Source organism: Labrus mixtus, chromosome 3 (genome assembly GCF_963584025.1).
Source record: "Labrus mixtus chromosome 3, fLabMix1.1, whole genome shotgun sequence".
Classification (NCBI taxonomy): domain Eukaryota; kingdom Metazoa; phylum Chordata; class Actinopteri; order Labriformes; family Labridae; genus Labrus; species Labrus mixtus.
This window is the reverse complement of record NC_083614.1, coordinates 10109264-10132693: the sequence shown is the minus strand read 5'-3', so window position 1 is coordinate 10132693 and position 23430 is coordinate 10109264. Positions and strand designations below refer to the sequence as shown.

The 23430-nt window shown below is 39.1% G+C and overlaps 2 protein-coding genes across 2 annotated transcripts in view; both read left to right on the top strand.

The window, feature by feature from the left end:
* Nucleotides 1-23430, top strand: part of akr1a1b (aldo-keto reductase family 1, member A1b (aldehyde reductase)) — a 238360-nt gene that overhangs the window by 28279 nt on the left and 186651 nt on the right. The window lies entirely within an intron of this gene.
* si:ch211-51h4.2 (uncharacterized) overlaps nt 1-23430 on the top strand; it is a 67513-nt gene that overhangs the window by 30067 nt on the left and 14016 nt on the right. Inside the window, exons 9-12 of the mRNA XM_061031116.1 lie at nt 10244-10343; nt 11738-11796; nt 13472-13536; nt 22500-22649. Of these exons, the coding sequence (XP_060887099.1) occupies nt 10244-10343; nt 11738-11796; nt 13472-13536; nt 22500-22649 (374 nt within the window). The remainder of the gene's footprint in view (nt 1-10243; nt 10344-11737; nt 11797-13471; nt 13537-22499; nt 22650-23430) is intronic.

Genomic DNA, 23430 nt, shown 5'->3' with positions numbered 1-23430 from the left:
TATTGACCCAGACACATCAAAACTCAAGGGATATTATCTAGTTATCTCCTTTTGTCTGTGGTCGTCAGCTGATGTGCATGTGTCATTTTGAAAACTGAAAAGCTAGTGTTGCATCTTAACAGTGTGTTCAATACACTGGTCACATGACTGAAAGCTTTTCATTACAAATATCCTGGCTTAGATAGCTCATTAGCTGCTAACAGTGGCTATCTGGCTGAACGTTTGCACTGTCTAATTTGTACCTTTGCATATGTAGCCGCAGGAGCTTATGTGAGTTCCAGTTCAAACTTCAAACCTTTTATTACAACTACACATGAACACTATGGCAGCACACTCAGCACTGTTGCTTAGAAGCCATATTTGATCCTTGCTGGCTGTGACTGTTGACCAGATGTAACTGGTAATATGCTCAGATGCTTTTATTCCACAGTCCTTATGGAGCACTTTTAAATAAATTCATCTGCTAGTCTGTATTATTTAGTTTTATATCTGATACATTCAAATAGAGCATAGATTTATTTTTCAGAAGCTTCCGTATTGTAAAAAAAAAAAACCAGTATAGCTGGCTCTATAGATTATAAAGAAGTGTAAAGTTATCTTAATAATAAACTTTAAGGTCACATATTATGCCAAATACACTTCACCATGTTGTTCAAACAATAATCTGTGTCCCTAGTCTGTCTACGTCCCCTCAATGATGAGAAAAGTCCATCCTCTGCTTCTTTTGCCTGCTCCACTTTTCAGAAAATGTGTGCTCAAACAGGTTGTTTAAAAACTTTTCCTCATGACATCACAAATGACATCACAAAGGGCAGTAACCCCTCCCCCAGGTGGGTGACACTCCCACAGCTCGGTGTTTGTTCAGCCCTCTGAGTCTGCCTTCTCACCGTAAACAATAAGTAATGGGGCGAGAAAGACAGAGCCACTCAAACCCTTCCAGAGAGGGGCGTGGTCAGACACAGCACATTTGCATTTAAAGCTACAGACACACAAAGAGCCTGTTCTGAGCAGGGCTGAAATAGAGGGGTTTATAGGTATGATCAAATACAGGATTTATAACAAGAAACTTCACAGACATGTTTTGACTTGACTTATTTAAACTTGTTGAAAAGGAGGATAATGTGTGGATAATATTTAGGGTTTATTAGCAACATTTGATGAACCAGCTTTTACATATTAGCTGGAGAAGGTGAAGAGAAGCTTCTTGCTAAATGTTTAGTATGTGGATATGTATGCTCCTCTAAAGAGAAGAGGAGGGATAGCAGATTTCTACGAGTGGAAAAAAAAGCCACTAATGTTGCTCAATAATTTTCAACACGATTGAATTATCCACACTGTAGCACTTGTAGGCAGAGGTTTATAGAAAATATTCAACTGTGATTGACTTTGTTTTAGCTTTCAGCTTTGTTTAAAGAAAGCCTTTAGTAGAAACTTGGAAGTATTTTGCAGAAAGACTTGGCCCGATACATTTGTGGGAGTCTCCAACAGCTGCTGTTGTGATATCAGCAAACCTTAGTCAGTTATTTATCAATGTGTGTACATTTGAAGGTTTTACACTGTAGTGTTTGTGAAGTTAGCTGTGGCTACTACGTTTTATTCTCACTCTGGTTGTATTATCGACATCACTCATTAGAACATTGACTCTTTAATTATTGGAATATACAAGAAAAAAACATGCTTCATTAAATGGTAAATGGACATGAGCTTGTAAAGCTTAAAGTCTTCTGACTACACAAAGCGCTTTTTACACCGCAGGTCACACCTACGCATTCACACACTGATGGTAACTTTACATAGCAGCCTCTACCATCAGAAGTAACTAATCCCATTCATACACATTCATACGCCACCAACGAAGCAGCGGAAGCAAATCAGAGTTAAGTGTCTTGCCCAAGGACACATTGGACATGTTGCTGCCGGAGCTGGGGATCAAACCTCAATCTTCCCGTTGAGAGACGATCAACTCTGCCAACTGATCCACAGCCGCTTTTAACTGAATCTATACTATACTACTTTCTATAACTTTTTATGTTGTCGTCTTTCTTTTGGAAATGAAAGTCTGAATGATTATTGAGAACGACTTTAAGCCACTTTAAACATTTTGGTCTGCCCTTCATTGGCTCTTGTTATCCATCTTTGGTCAACTATTAAGACTTGTAGCTTTTTCCTCTGATTTTCTTCAACAAATATTAACTTTTCATGCCTTTTTGATCCTGATTGTTTTAATTCTCCATCAAGTTAAGCATTATTATAATTATTATTTTGTGAAGTAATATTAACCATTGAAATTGCCACCATAAAGAGTATTTCATAAAGAGCTACTGTTTGAAAACTGAGATGTCTCTTTCTGTCTGACGGTGCTACTTGCTCCTTGGGGAAGACACTTAACCCAAAGTATCTCCCGCTGCTTCATCTGTGGCATCTGTATGAATGGATTATTTTATACTGATGACACTTTACACAGCAGCCTCTGTCATCAGTGTGTGAATGGATGGACAAGCACTTTGAGTTGTCAAAAGACTAGAAAAAGTGCGATACAAGCTCATGTCCATCTACTTTATAATCGGTTGTAATTGCTTTTTTTTTTTTTTTCAGAAGAGAAGAAGTATTAATACTGACAAAGCTGTTCTACTTAAATAGCTATTACCCTAAAAATGCAATCATAAATAAATAGTTTATTCTTTATAGGGGCTTGTTTCACTAGGGGTTTGTTTCACAGTCTTCTGTCACCTTCACGCTTCACACTGTAAACTTTTCAGCTTTGTCTTTATTCACTCCCTAAAAGTGTATATCCTTCGGCCATTTTTGATGGATGTCATGTCGCCTTAACTGCTGTGTTTGCATGAGAAGTCATGCTGGCAAAATGGATGGAAGTGGGGTCGTACTTTGGTCACCTCTTGCAGAAGCTGTGGTACTTATGGAGCTCCCACTGTGTGTGTGGCGGTTTGGGGCTTTTTCCATGTCAGTGCTTGCAAACATCAGGGAGTGTCAGCCGCTCAGCAGGAGAGATGGAAGGAGGTCTTTAGGTTTGGGCCAGAAATCATTTAACACCATCTCACCTACAAGGTGACACTGCCTTTAAGAAGTGAACAGCTACTATTCTGCTTTTTGGAGGTTGGCCAAGACTTTGTGACTCAGTTTCAGAGACTCCCTACAACATACAACTGCAAAATGAAATTATTAACTGATGGCTATGTCCACATTTTCATGTCAAGTAATTCTGACTAGGGTTGGGTATCGTTTGGGTTTTTTCCCATACCTGTGCTTAGGTGCTACTTTTAAAACAGTACCTGTGCCTAAATCGATACTTCTAAGAAAGAAAAGGAAAAATGACTTCATGGATCCAGTGCAGGAGGCAGGCAGTACAACATGTATGACTCATTGGAGGATATTCTGTCCTTGAAAAACAAGAGAAAAAGGAAAGATTGATTTTCGATTGATTGAACACACACCCTTAAAAACACTACGATACTCTCGTGAACAAACACATGCGCACACTCACTAACCACAGGATAGTGTTGGTTGATTGGATTCATGCTCTAGAAGAGATAGATACACCTGTATATTCAAATGGAACTTGTGACTGCTGTTGATTTGGGACATTGTTGTTTCATCTCTGACCTATTGGTAGAGACATTTACACAGAAACTCACTCACATCTATCCGCCTGCACACACACACGCAATATGAAAGAAATGTGTCCTAGAGCTAAGGCCCAAACAGAGCGAGGCGTTAAGATTTAGGGGTTCACTTGTGGAGCAGGGCGCTGAGAGCCATTCCCTGTACTCTACATCAATAAGAGAGAGAGAGAGTCGGGCAGGCAAGGCTGACTGCACCGGAATAAAACACACTATCGTCGAGCTACTGCCATTTATGGCCCAGCAAATGTGATTTTTCTCTTTATGGCTGAAATATTAATGTTTCTATTTTGGTATGCTTAGAAAGAAAACAGCAGTTTCTAGAACCTGCTGCCAAGATAGAAGGGGCAACGAGAGAGAAAGAGACGGGGGGATTTAATAAGTGATGTCATGGCAAATAAAAGGGTTGAAGAATGACCTTCTTTCAGCGACTGCTCTAAAGCATTAAATCCAATGTCACTGACAAAAAAAAATTCTGATGGATTTTACGCCTCATTTTTAACTATACAACTTTTACTGAAAAGGTATCCCTTGATATTTGTGACTCGCATCATTTAGTACTGAACGGATGATTACAATAAATGCTAAAGAGAAGGGTCATTGCACATGTCATTGCAAGCAGTTTGTCATACATTTAAATATTCTTTCAATCTCTGGAAGGTATTGAAACACTTATGTACATTGTGCTAACAACAACAAAAACCTTCTGGAAGAAAACTGACAGCAATGAAAGTGAACATACATAGAATATTAATACTGGCATTTTCTGGGTTTTATATATTTAGTTTCTCCACTAGAATCCATGACAAATTATCCCAGGTAGACCTCTCCCCACAGGATAGACAGTCTTAAGTACAGTTCAGCCTTTGAGCATCACAAACAACTGAACCAACTTCCTTTCCTGTTTTAATACATGTAAAGCACAGAATTAGCATTAGAATAGACAATTGGCTTGTCAAAGTCAATCCTTCACATTTAGGTTCAGTTTAAATAATTGAGCAATATCAATTCAGATCCTGAATTCTGGAAATGCTTTCTTGAGCAAAGCGGACAAGCCAGAATTTAGCCTTCAACAACTCTCTATGAACATACACATTTGTGTATGTGTCAGGAAGTCATAACACAAATGGGAGACGGCACCAAGTTAATGTTTAAGTAATTCTTTATTTAGCCAGATTAGACCAAATAAGTTAAACTCTTTATTTTTTTTTTAAAGATTGCTTTTTGGACCTTTATTGGAGCGATAGGAAAGTGGATAGAGTTGGAAATCAGGGAGAGGGAGCAAGAGAGAGAGCAGGGTACGACATGCAGGAAAGGAGCCAGAGGTGGGACCCGAACCCGGGCCGCCCGCCACAGCCTCCATACATGGGGCGCGCACACCAACCACTGCGCCACCAGCGCCCCGTTAAACTCTTTATTAACTCCAATTGGACCAAATTAAATATTTACAATATGAGGTGTAGAAGTCAGCAAAGTCAGTAGTGTGTGATGTTCACGAGTGGAGTAGTGAAATGTAAACATAGCAAAAGGTAACTTAGTCCAACATTCTCAAATGCAGTATACCTGTAGAGAAGGTCGAAGCAGAGAGAGAGAGTGTGTGAGAGTGCAGGAGCTTAAGTCACTTCAGCACACTGGGAAGTTACTCTAATTAGTGACACACCTCAAGACAATCACAATGTAATGAACACATTACCTGATGACCCTACTGGGGCATAACAACATTTTATCAATCTAGATTTTTTTATTCTCATAAAAATTGACTCAAGTTGCTAGTAGGAAGATGACTGGTCGTCTGGACGGGAAGTCTTAGCCCTTATATCCCTTATTCATATGCCTTATGTTGGCTGCACGGTGGTGCAGCGAGGAGGTTCCTGGTTGGAATCCCTGGGGTACAGGAGCCTCTCTGTATGGAGCTTGCATGTTACCCCTGTGTGTGTTTCGGCTTCCTCCCACAGTCCAAAGACATGCTCGTTAGGTTAATGTCCGCCTCTTGCCCAATGACAGCTGGGATTGGCTTCAGCCCCCTGCGATCCTGAAAGGGAAGTGGTATAGGTAATATATGGATGGATATCCTGTATGGCCACAGTATTATCCTTTGCACTATAGTATTATCCTTTGCCGTCGAACCCTATGCGTATCCAATAGGTACCAGGATTGGTTGAAGTAAAAAGTTGCCTATAACAAAAAGTGTTTCTATTTATTTTTATTTTTCAACATTAATGTGTGGAAATGGCTCGTAAGGCGTTAACCAGCATTTCCGAACATTCACAAAACAGAATCAATGCTGGCGTCTCTTTGATTGCCTCTCTTCATAGGAGTATAATCCTAAATAAAGCAGTCAATAATTTATTCCAATCTCCAAACACTGGCCTCAGGGAGATGTTTCTCCTCTGGCTTTCTCAAAGTGTGTTTTTTTTCTGCAAAGTTGGATTGGTGCATGCAGCCCCTTTTAAAGTCAACTTTATAAAAAGTAAATGAGAAACCTTGGCAGTAAACAACTTATGAAGTTGACTGATGTTTTGAGCAGGATTTAAATCAGAGTTTGTCGGAGGCAGGGTGTAGGATGTGTAAGCAGCCCCCAGGGCAGCTTTGTTGATTGGGATTGATTCTAGTGAGATGAAGGCCAATGTAAGCAACGTGATGGGTTTCAGACTGACACATCAGCAGTTTGTTGTTTTTTGGGCCTCAATAATAGAACTCATTCACATCACTGCATCCTTTACATATCTGATACGGTGATAGTCATATGGAAGCTAAATTCTACACAATCTGAGTACATCAAAAATTATTTAATGATCAGATGAGGTGTGATTTAAACAGTACATGTCACACTTCCTGTTAGTGTGAGTATGCTGTTTATGTCTGATCCATTAGTTCTCAAATACTAGATCTTAATACGAACGAGAAGTAAATCTTGGACAAACATGGACTGTCCAAAATCACACCTTTTCTCCTCTATTTTTCACCACTACTTCAGAAATGAGGAGTAAATGGAATACAGTAGAGTGCATTACATTTGTGACAGACTATCATAATCATCTATTCATGATTCAGCATAATCTCTGACAGGTGAAGCACCAGCAAACAGTTTGGGACTTTTGGGACATCAGTTTTTTTGTTCCATTGTCATTTTTGTTAAGCAACCATAGAGTAAAGTAATTGGTTGCTTGAATAAATCAGCTTAACATCATACAATAATAGGACATAGGGACATTTCTTTGATCTGTACACTAATCTCTACACACGATAAATTGATGACCTCCCCATTCATTGGTATCCAGGTAATTCTGGTGCCGTCCAAATAGTGGTTTAGCTTAGATAGCATTCAGACTGGAATAACACATTTTTTGAAAGCTTAACTTTCCTTGTTGAATACACAGCTCATTAAGGATAAAGGGAGCTCCAAACCATATCTGGAATCTCCATTCTAGTCAACTGGAAACAGCAAAAACTTCATAGTGTCTTAAAAAAGAAAGTATCACCTGGGTTGGCCCTCACACCTCTTGAAAGAAGTGTTCTTCTTTTCTTTTGTCCTTTTTTCTCATCTTGATTTTATCCAATCAATACGCTTCTCCACAGATTCTTTTCGCCTGACATCTGAACTAAATAAAATAATAGCGGAGCCCAAATTAAGTTGAAACACCTTGAAGAGCCCTATTCAGCTATCATGAAATAGGCCTTGAAATGAAGCTTTAGCCATTACATCAACCGCACAGAGATGTGGATGAACACACACACACACAAACACACATACACCCACTTTTAAATGAATCTCATGCACCGAGCTGTGGAATTGTGTTTGAAGGTAGATTATTCACGGAGAATCGACTACAATTTCACGGCTTTCTGGAAATAATTAGCGTGACATTTATTCAGGCTTTATAATTGGTTAAGACTCCAGACCCTCACCTCTAATAAAGTTGTCATTGAACCTTTAATGCTGCTGGCTGCCATGACAGCAGGGGGGTTATTGCAGCTTGCTACTGAAATCATGTGGAAGGGTATAATGCAGTTAGGTCTATGGTGCATGTGGGTGTGTGGTGAGTAGTTAAGAAAAACGCAGTCAATCTTTCTCGTCTCAAGACCTAATGAAACCGTCTGAATGGGAGCTGGCCAATTAATCAGTGATTTCTGAAAAGCTCTCCCTGATGTTAAAGTCCATCTTAAAGCATGAGAAGGAAAACAGAACTTTACTTAAAAGTCATTGGAACCAATCATCTTGTCTTTCTTTTTCCTCTTCAATTTTGTCCAATCATGTGTCTTGTTTGACAATTGTTCGGGGGGTATGTTTCATATGTGGATGTTTTCTTCTGTGAATGTTCTATGATGAACACTGATTTATTTGGCCGAGGTCAGACAACCGAACACGAATTGCTGATAAACTTTTAATGATTACAGTGTGGCTTATAATCTGATAGCAGGTACAGCCTACAAATTCCTTGCAATTATTTGGGTATACTTCTGATAGGCTAGAAAGATTAACGATATTATTGATGACGATGATGGTGGTTCTGTTTGGTAATGGCAATTTAAGGATGTTTTTGATGCTGATTAGAACTCTGAAGAACAGCTGTTGATGTTGTGCTTTTTCTCTGGTCACTTGTCAGCACCTGTGTGTCTGATCTGACTTAATGCTGTTTGTTCTCACTTCCTGACGTTGTTTCCTCCTCTCTAGATCCTTGCTTGTGTTGTTCTTACTCTCTAATGTTTGTCACTTTGGATAAAAGCGTCTGCTAAATGAATTGTAGAAAAGTAGAAGTTGACATTACCTTGTAAATGTCAGACGTATACATTTTTTTCAACCTCAGTAAATCACATTTCCTTTTCAGCTCATAACAAACATTCTGCTCCTAACCAAATATAGATTTGCTTTAAGGGTGTCTAACACATGTATTACAGTGACACAGACCTGAAAGGAGAATGACCCGAATATGGAACAAAGATTTAAAATCATATATCCACACAATTACCAAGATGAATGAATACATGAAACTTCGTACTAACAATCATCCCAACAGCCTCCACAACTCTTTTTCTTTCTTTGTTCCCGCTCCTTCACTTTTGTCTTGTTGTTATTACGTTTATCCGCGGCCCTCATCTCGTCTTTTCCTCCTTCAGCCTCCATTTCTTCACCTGTGGCTGTGAAATGTTTCGCTGCAGTCTTCATCTCTCGAGTTTTCACATTTCTTTTTGTCCATTTTGGAAAAGGACAACAAAGTGTTTTTTTATTTGCACTTACACAAAAAAGGTTACTCTACTTGTTTCAGGCTCTCTTTGTTGGTCACACTTACACAGCGCTCAAGTTGTTCCTCTCTCCAGGTTACTGCATTGCTGGTTCAGGATTTAAGACAGAAACTTTCACAGAAAAACAGTCATTTAAATACCCAAATGAATAAAATTAACTGTGTTGAAAAATGGAATAAATAAGTACAAAGGAGTATTAGGGATCACATTAAGGTATGGAAGCGATTAGTGATCAGAATTCAAATGATAAAGATAATTTGAAAATTAAAAGAAAAGATACTGAAAGAAACTGAACAAAAAACACTGACTTGGAGGAAATTGTCTCATTTGTGGCAGAGGAAATGTCTTTGAGGGTTCCCCTTTCATTTTTACGCTTTTCATACAACCTTTCAGAAAACTTTTAAACATGGCCTCCTTTAAATCGATTTATGACTTTCATATCGTAAATTAACAACTTCATTCTCGTAAATGTACGACTTTTGTCTCATAAATTTACGATTTTAATCTCGGAATTTATTTTTTGGGACGTGGCCTTAATACACTATCGTAAATTAGATACTTGCGACAGGAGAAGTTTGTATAAATGATGCCATGTGTCTGGGTTTAAATGTTTCAGTCAGTCTCATAGTTACTTACTTTACTTTGCGTCTGGCCTTGGAGCAGCAGCTGAGGACTGTCATATCGTGAAGTGGTTCGTTTTGACCCTCAGAAATAAAACGGGTATCGACTGAGGCCTTCATGCTTCAGCCTGTATGCCAAAGCTATTAAAGCATATTCCTGAATAGTAAAGAAAACATGAAGAAACATATTGATTCAATACTTTCTATAGTGTATATATAGTATCTATGTGAGAAGGAACAACATCCTGTGATCAATGAGACTGAAGCCTTTCAAAGATTATAGAGCCATCTTTTCCATCTTTGTCCTTCAGTGTCCTATGATTTCTTGTATTTTTTAAAGATCTTAATGTAAATGGAACCGCTATTCTTCTGGCTGGTTCATGCATTTAAAGGAGGAATTTGCAACATTTAACACATAAATACAGCAGAAATCAAGTATATCCTGTAAATGTCTCTCTGAGTCATGACTGTCTACAATGAGTGAGAAGCGTTAGTCCTGCTAGTTGTGTTCTATCTCTTACATCTAACTCAGATGTAAGAACTTACATTCTTTTTTCTTTGTTCTTTTTCTTATATTTTTTTGCTGTCCTGGTTTGTGTTCTGTTGAAGAAGGATTTATTACCCGTCTGCTTGACGAACACTTTGGGTTTCATCTACTGTTATTTTGACTTTGACTGAATTTCTATTGCTTGTGTTGTTACAGAATACTTGTGTGTGTGTGTTTGTGTCTGTGTGTCCCAGGTGGCTGTGACATTTGCAGTGGGTTCAGAAGTCGGCCTTCAGAGCAGCAGTGACTTCAGTCAGATGGGGAAACCTTTCCTAATGGGCACAGTGGCTCTGGGTGAGGATCGGCTTTGTACTGTCTTTCTTTGTGTTTTCATCTTTTATCCTTTATTCTCATCCGATTCTTTTTCTTCTCAGTATAAGCTCCCTCCTTTATCTTTTTTTTCAGCAAAGAATACTGAAAGTGCATTTAAGACTTATTCCCCAATGCACCAGCCACACCAACAAGATTTGGAAAAAGTCACCAGAACCTTTGTTGTATAAGGGGGCGCACTCACAGTAGGCATAATATTCTTAACAAGACTCCTGCAGCCTAACGATTGAGGGGGGTTTCACACTAGGGACCAGGGCCGATCAGAGTATGCTTGATCTCAAAGTCTGGTTAGTTTGATCAGAGTGAACACAAACTTATCATACTCATACTGTCCTTGGTTGTGAGTGTAATCAAGTACGGGGAGATGTGAACACAACCCTGCTCAAACAAGGAAGCGGGCCGCTATATGACAAAAATCTGAACGGCTCCTGTCACTTAAAAAACCCTGGTATCCGCGCAACACAGGCCTGTTAGATTGAAATACTAACAGTTCAGCTTGTGAGCTGCATGCAGACTTTTACAGGGTTTCACTTTGATCACAGTGTTGGTCCGTCTGTGGGCTCGACTCTCATTGTGTAGAAATAAAAAACTGAAGTGAAATGAAAAGACTGAGAATGTTTTCTTATTTGACGAAACATTAATGGATTTAGTTAAATTTTGTGGACATATTGTGCAGTTAAAAAAGTTAAATAGCAATATATTGTATCTCAATTCTCAGCATATCACAAAATATTTAAAATCGCAATTATATCAAATCGTGGGGCCTCTGGTGATTCCCACACCCAGTTCCTTCCCTTCTGTGTCAGTTTATATGCACCTACCCATGTTCCTATCGTTTCCTCGTGACTCCCAGTTTTCTACTTGTGGTTTTTGATGCACTTTGTTTAGGAACTTGGAGAATTAAGCTTTGTTTTTTGCATTTTTTATATTTTAGTTTTCTGCATGTGGGTCCTCTTTTAGTTTCTTATTAAATGTGACAATTTGGATTCTTTGCTCGTCATGATGCAGGGGACCAGTTCTTTACCCATGCAGGTTTTTTGAGGGGTCATGGGAGTTAGCAATCTGGTCCACAGGTCAGCTATATGTTGAAGATGAACAATACCACTTCAAATCTCTACTCTTACCATTTTCCATACAGACTTTATAAAGATAAAATATCAATATTTTTCTTATGCCAGTTCTCTCTGATATGTTTGAGTCTGGTTTAAGCATTAGTTAGTTGAAACAATCAGATAATTGAAATGGGATTCATAAAAGTGGAATGATAAATTGTATTATGTGATGCAGGGAAGAAACGAATGGCAGACTGCTCACAATATGTGTGACTGACCTTCTTTGCTTTGCCTTTGTATCAACAGGAGGGATTATCAATGTGATGCCTCTACTCTTCTCACAGATCTCACACAACAAAACCCAGGTAAATATAGCTCTTTCCTATATTTGGTATTTCCTGAAGATTTGTAGAGCTGACAGATACATTCAGAGATGTGTTATGATGCACTGTGTGGAGCAGTGAAATGCTGAAACACTGCAGTGACCTTATGGCTAACTGTGTCTCACTGTGACCTAATGACTGGTTGTACTGAGCTAATAAAGAACGACCCTGCCTGCTGCCTGGGTCCTTCTTTATTGGACAAGTCGGGTTACTGTGAGCCAACAGCTCCTTCCTGCTGTGTTTTTTTTTTGTTACAGGCTCCATCTAATAATGTAACATAACAAGTTAGGTACATAAAAGACTAAAAAGAACTGGGTGCATACAGTTATCAGATGGGTGACATGAAAACATGCTAATAGAAAAGAGTATAATTAAATAATCATCAATTAAACCTCAATGATTAAAATCTTAAAGGTAATAATGACATGTACATTTTTTAATGTATTAATTTCACAAAAGGTCAGACTCCTTGTCCGATGACTGCTTCACATAAACCCGATATATGAGTCTGTTCAATGTGGCAGTTCCAGAGAGATTTAAGTCATCATGGACATCATGATCTATTGTCTTAGCCTTGCACTTTTTTCTGGTTGATAGTTTTCTAGTTTTTTTCAGCCGATATTAGCTCATCCAGTGGTTTTCAGTATTTGCTCATTTTACTCGCCGATATTACTTGATTCATTGACCAGTCAAATAGCATTTAATTTGGGTTTCATTATATTAAACTATTAGTTCTCTTTCACCAGCAGAGGGCGCTATATGGATTACAACAAGCATTATCACTCTGTGTCAAGCATTATTGCACGTACATTCGCAGTTGTGAGTGACCATTTTGTCTTCATAATATATCTTTTCCACAACTGCTTGAAAACTGCATTTGAGGGATCAACACAATAAATGTTTACATTTATATCTATCTCTACAGATATCATAGATCTCAAAGATATATCGGTATCGGTTTTTTTCTCCCAATATCTGTATCGGCCCCAAAAATCACATATCAGTCAGGCCCAATATTTTTTCACATTTGCCTTAAAGTTCGAATCAATTTCATAATAGTAATAGTTTTCTGCCTGTGCCGAGCTTAAAAACTATTTTCCAATGTATAACATTTTCCCTTTAAACCCCCCCCCCCCCCCCCCGCCCCATAACATTTAAAATGTGCATGAAAACGTGAAGATTAAAATGCACTCACTAGTTCAAAGGAAACAAATACCCCGTATAAATCCTCTAGTCTCTGATTGCGAGCCGGCAATTCTGCTGCTACAGTTTCACAAGGTCTTTGTCAGAAGAACAAACTCAGCAACACCTAAATTACTACCTGCATGTACCTCCGCTTCAACACAACAAGATGTATCATTACCCACGACATGATTTGTATATTTTGAAGTGTCTTTGGAGATGGATCCTTTGCATTAAATACAGATATTTTGCATTAAGCATGCAAAGACAAGGTCAGAAACACAGTGTGCAGGGGAGTCGTGGACACTGACATAAAGAGTTCTCTTGAGTATTGTTTAGGTGCATCAATGACCAGATGTAGATGGATCGGGCAGAAATGTGATGATACATACTGTGTAATTATTTTACAAATGTGGGCTGTAACTCTGCCACAGTAGGACGTTGATCACCTTGTACTGTTTTTCTTCATGTCCAGATTCTGTGGTTCAGAAGAGCAGTGCTTGCAGGTCTGACAACCTGCACTGTGCTCAACATCCTCTGGTAAGAACTTTAACCTCTTCATGTTCTGCTCTTCACCTCCTTTATTTGTCAAACAAATTATTCACACAAAACAACATCATATATCATATAAATATATAAATATGTGTGTCTGAATGGACTCTACATAGTGTAGAGGGCACATATGCTTCAAGCCTTCATTCAGATAATGAAGAAATTGAAGAAAAATCTTCAATTGACATAACATAAAATAATCTAAGAGTAAGGCATTCAGGATGACACAGTAATTAGATTTCAAGAGTGTAGAGCATTGACAAGTTGCTAAAACCATCAGCACCATATCATAAGAAAAGCTAAAATCTCAGGACACTTTGAAAATGGAGAGCTTCGATACTTGACCTACATAAAATAAAAAGTCATTAGTGTATACACCTTTTCAGGTTGGACTCTAGTTCTATAAGATTTTGTATAAATATTTTTTGTGTTCCAAATTTGTCAAAGATGGGAAAAAAAAAAAAAGTTGGTATAAACTGCTAAATGATTGTGTTTGGATTCAACATTAAATCCTCATTTCTGTCTCTTGTGAGTACGATGTTGTCATCTTAATATTACAGTGAAGTCACTTTCTCGCATCTCATTGTTGTAAACTTGATATCTCTGAATTACAACACAAATGTCTTAAGGCGGTGGTGCAGTGGTTAGGTTCCTGGTTTGAATCCCTGTCGGTCTTGGCCTTTCTGTATGGAGTTGTTCTCCTTCTGCATGTGTGGGTTCTTTCCAGGTACTCCAGATTCCTACCAGGGTCCAAAGACAGGCTGGTTAGGTTAATCGGTGACTCTACATTGCAAAAGCGGTATAGATGATGGATGGACATATGTCTCTTGGAATCAGGAATTAACTGATTTTATTTTTTTAGTGCAGCTCTTTTATTTCATTTTTTTATGCCGTCCATGATCATGAGATGACTGCTACTTCTACTCGCTTTACCCCTGGCATAAGTGTGTGTTCTGCTGCTGTGAGAAAGGTCCACTGATGATAACATTCTCTGTTTATCCATCACCATCTACTCTGTCACACCCAAACCTTCATTATCTCACGGTGGGAAGCACTCGTGGATGTTATCTACAACTTGACCATTTCAACTTGACCAAAAAAAAAGCCAAAAAAAGAAATTCCACAAAAAATACACTTTAGCACTTTGTCTGAATTTACTCTGCATTGGCAGAGTGTTTGTCCCGCAGGAGTGCATCTGATGTATTGCCTCCCAGGGGAGTGCAACACAGGACACTGGGTTATTTTTGTGAACGCATGACACAACCTCTCCTCAGGCAGAGGGTCTTGGATCCCAGAGACAGAACATTTAAGGGCGGTGGGCTTTGTTTCAGGCACAGTTATCTTTCTGTTAAAGATACAGTGGTGTTGAGGCCACATTTTCAGCCATAATTAGCAGGTATTGATCAATATTGATTGATCAATATTTAAAATACTGTCATAAAATAGTTTCACTTCTGTGTGGTTGTTTATGAAATGAGGCTTTTATTGAATTAAGGTTTATTAAGGTTTGTGGGCGGCAGTAGCTCAGTCTGTAGGGACTTGGGTTGGGAATCGGAGGGTCACCGGTTCAAGTCCCGGCACGGACCAAGTCCGGAAATTGGTCTGGTAGCTGGAGAGGTGCCAGCCCCCTCACTCTGAGACCTCTCCATTAGTGCATGTTCATAGGATCCTGTTTGTGCATGTGTGTGTATATCGGCCTATGTTTGTGTAGCATGTTAACTAGACAGAGTGTAAAAACGAATTTCCCCTCGCGGGATCAATAAAGTATAAATTATTATTATTATTTAGTTTTAATGTCTACACGACATGTTTGAGAGTGGTATTTGATTCAGAACTTTTGAATAAGAGTAAGAAGAAAGTAGCTTTTATAAATTGATAGTTTACAGACCAGCTTTGTAGTCGGATGATGATATTAGAACGCACTGCTGGACCATCTGGGAGAAGGTCAACACTTGCCACAGAAGCAGGACCCTCTGAGACCTTCAGCAGATGTTTGAGGAGAGTGGACACTTACAGCAGCAGCCAGTGTTGTAGAGGGAATCTGTTCTAGAGAGAAAGGAGGCCATCTGGCATAAACACCGTTGACAGAGGAGTCCAGATGCACCAGAGAGCGTGAAGCATCAACAATCTCTCGAAACCTTTTCAGCAGCTGAAGAGTGTGTAGAAAGATGCACATTGAACTGGCCATTTCCAGCCCTCAACACAGAAACAAGCCTCAAGGCAATGCACAGTGTAATCAGACTGCACTTATATTTACAATGGTACTTTAACCTCATCCTCTTCACTCAGTAAGATATCAGTTCTTAACAGTGGCTGTATGATTCTGTTGATTTATTGAAATGTTGTAGATATCGATGCGTGTACATTAGGGCTGAAGGACATTGGAAAAAACTATCGCAATGTTGTTTCTGTCTGCGATATATTGCAGTATGAAAAATTGCAGGGTGTGCAATAATATTCAATACTATGATTTGATATGAAATGTGATCAACTAAAATTGAAGATCACTTCAAATTGACTTCAAATTTGAAGATCACTTAAAATTGAAGATCGCATCAATTTTATAATTAATTAATTTAGAGTTATTTGCAACATGTTTCTCCTGAATCTTAAACAAATCCAAAAATCTTTATTTCTTCACCTAAGTTGGAACCAACTAATCTGAGGGTGGCTGACAGCTGCTGGCATGAACTTCTTCTGACTGTATTAGAGCATGGCTGTAATACACTGGCCTCCATTCAGCAGATAAATGTGCACAAGCTGAGTGAGAAAGGGTTGTATGTTTACATACAATATGTTCTTGTGTTTTGCAATAAATTCAGACTTTTGCGATGTGTTTTATGAATGCTAATCATGCAATCATGATACAATTGTCTAATTGTGCAGCCCTTTAGTGCAAATGTTCTTAGGCAGCCATGTTTGCATGTTTTCTCCTTTAAAACCCTTTTAATGACAAATAGCATGCTTGGTTCTCTTAAATAATCACTCATTTAACTCAGTTCCTTGAAAAGTAAATGTCCTCATTGTTCTTCGTTATATTTTTCACATCACCAAATCTTGAAATTTGTGTGGTAGTGGGGGAGGTGCCAGTTCACTTCCTGAGAGTTTAAGAGATAAAGTATATCTTATCCTACATATAAGCCCAAGACTGTAAGTGCATTAAACGTTGTGATATTTACCAAGGCTGCACACAACAAACAGTTTCCATTGCAGTTTAAGTTCAAATGCCACAGCCCATTTAAATTCATGCTGTGCACCTTGTTTCGATCATATTTTGAAAACAAAAGGAGACTTTTGGATATTGCCAGAATGTTAAGATACTAAATGAAACTGCAGGCACATTTTGACCCACAGAAAATCCTCTGCTGCAGTGCAGCATGAGATAAGTCTTTGCGCACCCATGACAAATTTCACTGAGCTATACCCAACAATTGGCTTTCTTTGACCTTTGGTGTACTTTACTGATCAGCTTCTGGCAAAACAACTTACAGCAGCTCCACACAATAAGTCTCCCTCCTCTGGGATACTTCTGAGATTTATGAGCTTCAGGCTGCATTTTTTCCTTTTGTGTCCAACCTACACACCACATTGTGAGAGCGCTGTTCCGTGGCAAAGCAATGCTCTATAATGGCCGCTTTTTTCACAGGGGAGCTGCATTTATCGATTCATGATAACATTTCAGAACGATTTCAATTCTCTGTAAACAGGCTTCACTTTCTCTCAACACGTACGCAGAGCCCTTTGGCCAACGCATTTCCTTTTACTTTTACTTTTAGTTCAGTAAATATGTGGTTAGATAAGCCTTCAACTAAGTGTTCTGTTCCTCTTGAATTTGCCTTCTGAGGGCTTTTTGTGCTCTTCGGATACAAACACAAGGTGGTGTACTCTAACCACTGCATCCACTTTCATTCAGTCGCTCTAAAGAGACTCTCTTCACACAACAATTCTGCATGAGGTTTTGGTCAAAGCAAGGGGAAATATCAGTCCTATCTTAGTACCCAACAACATGGGATTTGATTTGTATTCATAGTAGGGCAGCATTATCGCCATCGGGGAAGTGCATTTATATTGAACATTGTGTAGAGCAAAGATCGGCCCCAAAAAAACAGTGTCTGTGTTGCGCCGGCTCCCTAAGCGAACGTGTCTGCCCAGCGTCTGGCTTTCAGACCGTCGGCCTGGTTCCATCCTGCGCTCTGCCTTTCCACATCGTATACTTTGCGAATACTTCCCTGTTTCTGAACCTGCTGCTTCAAGGACCACGTCCCCTGCCACACTTTTACCTTTTTGTTTATTTACATTTACCCATAAAAGAATCCCTTTTTATATGAAGATTTTCTTCTTTGTTTTCAAGTTTCATCAGTCTTTGAAAATGTATCACCGGAATGATTTTGCTTCTGAGCGTCCTGAGAGAACAGTTAGTTTCAGATCACTTAATCCGTACAGTTTACACACTTCAGTTTCACTATCAGTCAGTACATTGGACTGAAAGTATATTTAAAAAAACTAATTTTTTTATAACCCAACCACCATCCCCTTCGTGGGGACTTTTTTCACTTTTCTGTCACATTTAAAACTTAATTTATTCAACATTTTCTTTTCTTTTAGTCTTTTCTATTTCAGAATTGGAGTTTAGTGTAAGCAGGTGGTGATTTTATATAACACATATGGTACACAAATGCCAGTCTTCCATAATCAAAATCAAACAAAAACCAGAAATAAGATAACGGTGTACTTCATACAACACCGGGACAAATAGACATTTCGCATCAAAGTATATATTTGTTTGTCGGCCTTCTGTTGTTTTAGATGTGAAAGTATTTAATTTCACTATTGTGCAAAGACATTATAAAACAGTATGAAATACATAAGTATACAAGATGGTAAAGAAGCTATCTGAGAGAGAGAAGGGGAAGTGGAGCTGGATCTTCTGTAAGGTGGACTTTAGAGGGAGGACAGAGTATGGTATGTGTTGAATATGTTGATGTGTGTATTAATGTTGTGGTGTGAAAGGTCAGAGTTTGTTTAGTGTTTATTGTTGTATGGTAATGGACTGCAGTCGGGGTTTGGGTAGGGTCAAAGGTCCACTGCTGTTGATTTGAGGATAGGACAGTGTGATAGTATAACGAGCTCTGAGCGCTGCTTTGCAGATGACCTTGACTTTACATCGTCTCTGGACTCATAGAAACAGAAGACGTTGTATATGCTGCTGTGTAATATTTATTCACTGCTCACAGCTCACTCCTTCTGTCTAGACATCATGTCAGGACATTAAATATTGCATAAACACGCTCTTTTAGGATGCTTTTTTTTAAATATCAGTTTACTGTACACATTATGAAGATGAGAGTCAACTTTGAAAATATGTTGTTCTCCAGACTATTAGTATTTAAACAAAGACAGAAACGTTCAGTCAAATATTGGAAAGACGCGTGGCTTTCTTTTTGTCCAACATCCGTCTCCTGGCTCCCGAATATCTAATAACAAATAACAAGTGCATCACAAGTTTATGTGATGCATTTAAATTGGCATTATCTGTTCCTCAAAAGGCTTGACGTCTGGCACAGTTTGTCTCTAAGTTGACTGAAATCATCAGAGCTTACACCGCACAGATGCAAAACCTCTCTCCACGCCTTGCTTTCTCTCTCTCTCTCTCTCTCTCTCTGTTATCACACTTTTTCTTTTTGTCCTGTTCCTGCTTGACGTCCTGGTAAGCAATTTCCTCTGCCTCAAATTTTTCGACCATAATTTTGATTGATAATTATCGTCTGGGACATAATTCTGTTGAGCCACCCAGCAGAGTGAAAGACTAGTAGAATAAAATAGAAATGGTCTGTTGTTGGGTGCATTCGAGCGGAGCCACAACAAATGAATGGATAAATCTCTCTGAGCTGCACTCTGCACTGTCGATTCGGAGACCAGTGCCGCAGAGAGAGGAGAAAACCTGCTTCCCTCTCCCTGCAGTCTAACTTTACGGCCTTTGGTTTCAAACAAAGAACTTATGATTCATCCTCCGTTTCCTCGTCTCCTGCTTCCTTTTGTTTTCAGAAAACGCTTCAAAGACTGGCTGTTCCCGGAAGGATTATCATGCCGACTTCTCCAGATTTAAACACAATCCAAGGGGAAATCCCTGCTGGAGGCCTGGCTGGCACTGCCGGTCAGGCATGATAGTCTCCCCTGATAAACATATCGCAGTTGCTAACAATTCCCCTTTTCACACAGCCGCGATGTCGCGGCAGGCGATACTCCATCCTTTGAGAAATGAAGTGTGAACTTCTTGGAATGAGACAGAAAACAAGTAAAATATCTTTGAGGCGGTTACAATCAAACACACTTTTGCTCCACAACAACAGCTCAACATTTTAAGTGTTGAAACTTAACTTCATGTTTGAGTGTCCTAACTGCCCATGAGCAATGCCATGCAATATAGATGGATGAGGAAGGAGGGGGATCTACACTGGCTTTTCTTTTTCTTATTAGCTTGTTTTAAAAGGTAGCGATCAACTGTGCATTAATAACATCCACTTCTGTGGATGGACATTGACGTTTGTTAAGACGAGAGAAAAACAGCTCACGTGAGCCTCAGAACTTCTGTTTGTCCACCTTCAATGATAAAGCACTAGATGTCAAACTGTTTGCAAGAGGAAACTGAAATCTACAGACCAAAAAATTAAATATTTAACGGATGTAGTGTGGACAGCCGGCGTGTGGTCATGTAACACACACATGTAAGATGGTAAACCTGCACAGCTCAGTTTACATTGCTTTTGATATGCAGGACAGATTTCACAACCATTGACTAAAATCAGAATGGAAACTGACTAGAAGTAGAAATGCCTTGTGGTTGAAAGCTCACACCAACCATTCAAGTTGACATAATTTCCATCCAGGCTTTTTCAACGTGCATATACAGAAGACTGAAGAGTTGCAAAACAGTAATGATGACTTTAAGAAAAAAAAAATGATTCCAGGCAATACTATCCAATGAGAGACATGTTGTCTTCACATAGAGGCTACTTTTTACGGAGAAATAGTAGACGAAGATAGAAGCTTAATATCGGTCTCACTGGAGGAAAGTTGTGGCTCAGGTGGCATGAGGGGTTGTCTTCCTAGATCTATTCCTCTTACTTGTTGAAATATAGATGTCATTTTTTTATTGCGATCCTGATTGGGCATTGGGAACACTACCCTGCTGCTCTTAAGATTTCTTCTATTTTTCCCCATGAAGTCTACGATCATTCAAAAGATGTTGTTTGGAGATTTTTGACACATGATAAATCTGTCGCCTCCAATCTGAAGGAAAAAAAAAAAACGTTTCTCATTAGGGACTCCCACTTGAAATTCAAAGGCCTATACAGTCCAAACCAGATCCATGTGTGTTAGTGGGAAACTGGAGGCTGTGGTGTTGGATTGAGTTTACAACACAACTATATGTACAGTGTTTCCAGCAGGCAGGTGCAAACAGTTCAGCTGCAGCAGTGTGTTGGTTAAAATATTAACAACATTATGTGAAAAGTTGTCAGATTGAGGGCTTAGTATGGCTCATAAAAGTGTAGTTCATTCATGATGGTGTTCATACGGGACATTTAAAGCTGTAAGTCTCTTTTTCCTTGTCAGGCTGGGGGGCACTGTCATTCTCAAAGGGGGAACAAGTGACTTGGTATAAGACTTGGTATTATGCCTCCAACATTGTGCATTATCTTGTAGTCTCAGAATTATTAAAAAAAAACCTGCATTGTGAAACAGAAATTGCCGTAGGATGTCCTGCTTTCAAGTTGTGGCTCCTCTTTTAATGTCTACAGAGAAAACCCCCTTCCCCACTTTTTCCCTCAATTAGTACAGTCCACCTGGCACACCTCCATGAAAGAGTCCAGGTTAGCTCGCTGTTATTCTTTGGTATAAACAAGAGGAAGGTCATATGAAGCACAAAAGTGAAAAATGAACCCTAATGGTCCAGTGTTGGATTAGAACAAAATCTTAAAATGAACGCCAAAAGAAGAACCTTTTCTTACAATCACTTTTATAATTATTATGATTGAAAACTAATTAATTTTAGCAAAAAGCTTTGTGTTCTGGATGTCTAGGGTTGCCAGAGTTTTGTGAGTCAAAGAGGGGTCACGAGCCAAAACAGGTTGGGAACGTAACATCCACAAACACAGAGCTGCTTATCCTATCATGAATTTGAAACCCTGTTTTTTTATTCACTCTCTTTTTGCTATACTATGCTCTCCAGAAACTTCTGAATGAACTCTCTAAGTCTTTAGCTGCTCCAACTCGTTGTGAACTGGGTCTTTGTCTGCAGATGGTGGACAGTGGATTTAGTAGAGGTTTGACCACAAGGGCGCCAGGTTAAGATTGGATCAGACTGTAAAGTTGTCCACCATAAAACCAAAACACTGAGCTGAAAAATTCTTTATCACTCAGAAGAGCGTCTCTGGGTCGTTCATCTCTACAGGTGAACCTCTTTACCTTTTATTGGTCAATCCTTTACAGGGAAACTTTCTAATGTGAGAAAGTGAACCCCGTCTTCTAAGAGCTCACCTCAATGATTACACAATCACATGTGGTTTGAAATATTATGCAGTTGTTTTGCTCTTTTAAACCGACTAATGAGAATAAACATTTATATACAAGAAGAAAAAGTAGGTCATATTTGTTGGGAAATATAAATATGTCCTAGATGTGCAGGACATCATGGATGGCTGTTTATAATACTCAGTGTGAAAGAGTGAACGTTTGGTTCAGACTTTCAAAAGTGTGATATTCTCCATTTCTGTGTCTTATTTGAGTAAATCCTGCTCATCTGGATGGGAAACGAGTTGAGCAACCATCCTGCAGTAATTTGTGGTGAAAAAGTTGAACGGAGATATATAAGCTTCTATAAAAAGCATGTTTTATTTGTTATCATAGCATTCGAATCTGCCTTTAGTAACTGTCTGGGTTATGTGTTTCAGGTGCTGGGCAGTGCTGGAAATCGTCCCCCAGACATCATTACCCGAGAGGCGGATGGCGGCTGAGGCGACCACGCGGCCTTCCTCCAGCGGCCTGCCTGGTTCTCAATCCTCCGTCTCCCCTCTGATGTACTCCAACATCTCTCTAGAAGAGTGAGTCTTTAATCCGCATGCTCTCTTGTCCTTCTTTTTTAGCCCGTCATCGACCGCTGTCGTGACATTTTCTCAGTCAGTGAGGGATGGTGCACGTTAGCCCGCCCTGCAGTGGATATTTTTGCGTATGTTGGTTAGGTTGCCATGGTGATAAGTTGAACTAGGATCTATTACATTGAAGTAACAAACTATGTTAGAGGTGGGAGTAAAAGAAAAAAAAACATATTCTAGTTGATTGATTTTTTTGCTAAGAATTGTTGACCTGTATTTGATCTTCACTGTGACCGCATCTGAAAAATCTAATTAGAAAGTCCCAACTGGAATTGTTAAATGGTAAATAATCAACTTAGCCCTCTGTTAAATGAGGTAAATAACTGCTGTGCTCATCTCCGAGTGATCATAATTGATTTTTTGGTCTTTACTGTCAGTTTGGATAATATCATTAATTACTTTAATACAACCCACTAAATGCTTTTGATTGAAAGCCAAGATCACATTATTAATGTCTCATCGAAGTTTAGTGCACATTAAAGGATGACACTTTTTTGGGAGCCCCGTGGGTCACAGGATTCCCGTTGGATTCCCGCGGGACAGAAATAGATGTCACTCGGATAACTGGGTTTGGGACTGGACAGAAAAAAAAGTAAACTGGAGCAGATCAGAGTGGGAATTATGATAACAGTAGACCAGATTTAAAGAGACACACACACCAAAACTGAGCGTTCTGAGAGAGCTGGTTTATACAGGGTCACAAACCTCCTCTGGTGCTTGATTCATGTTA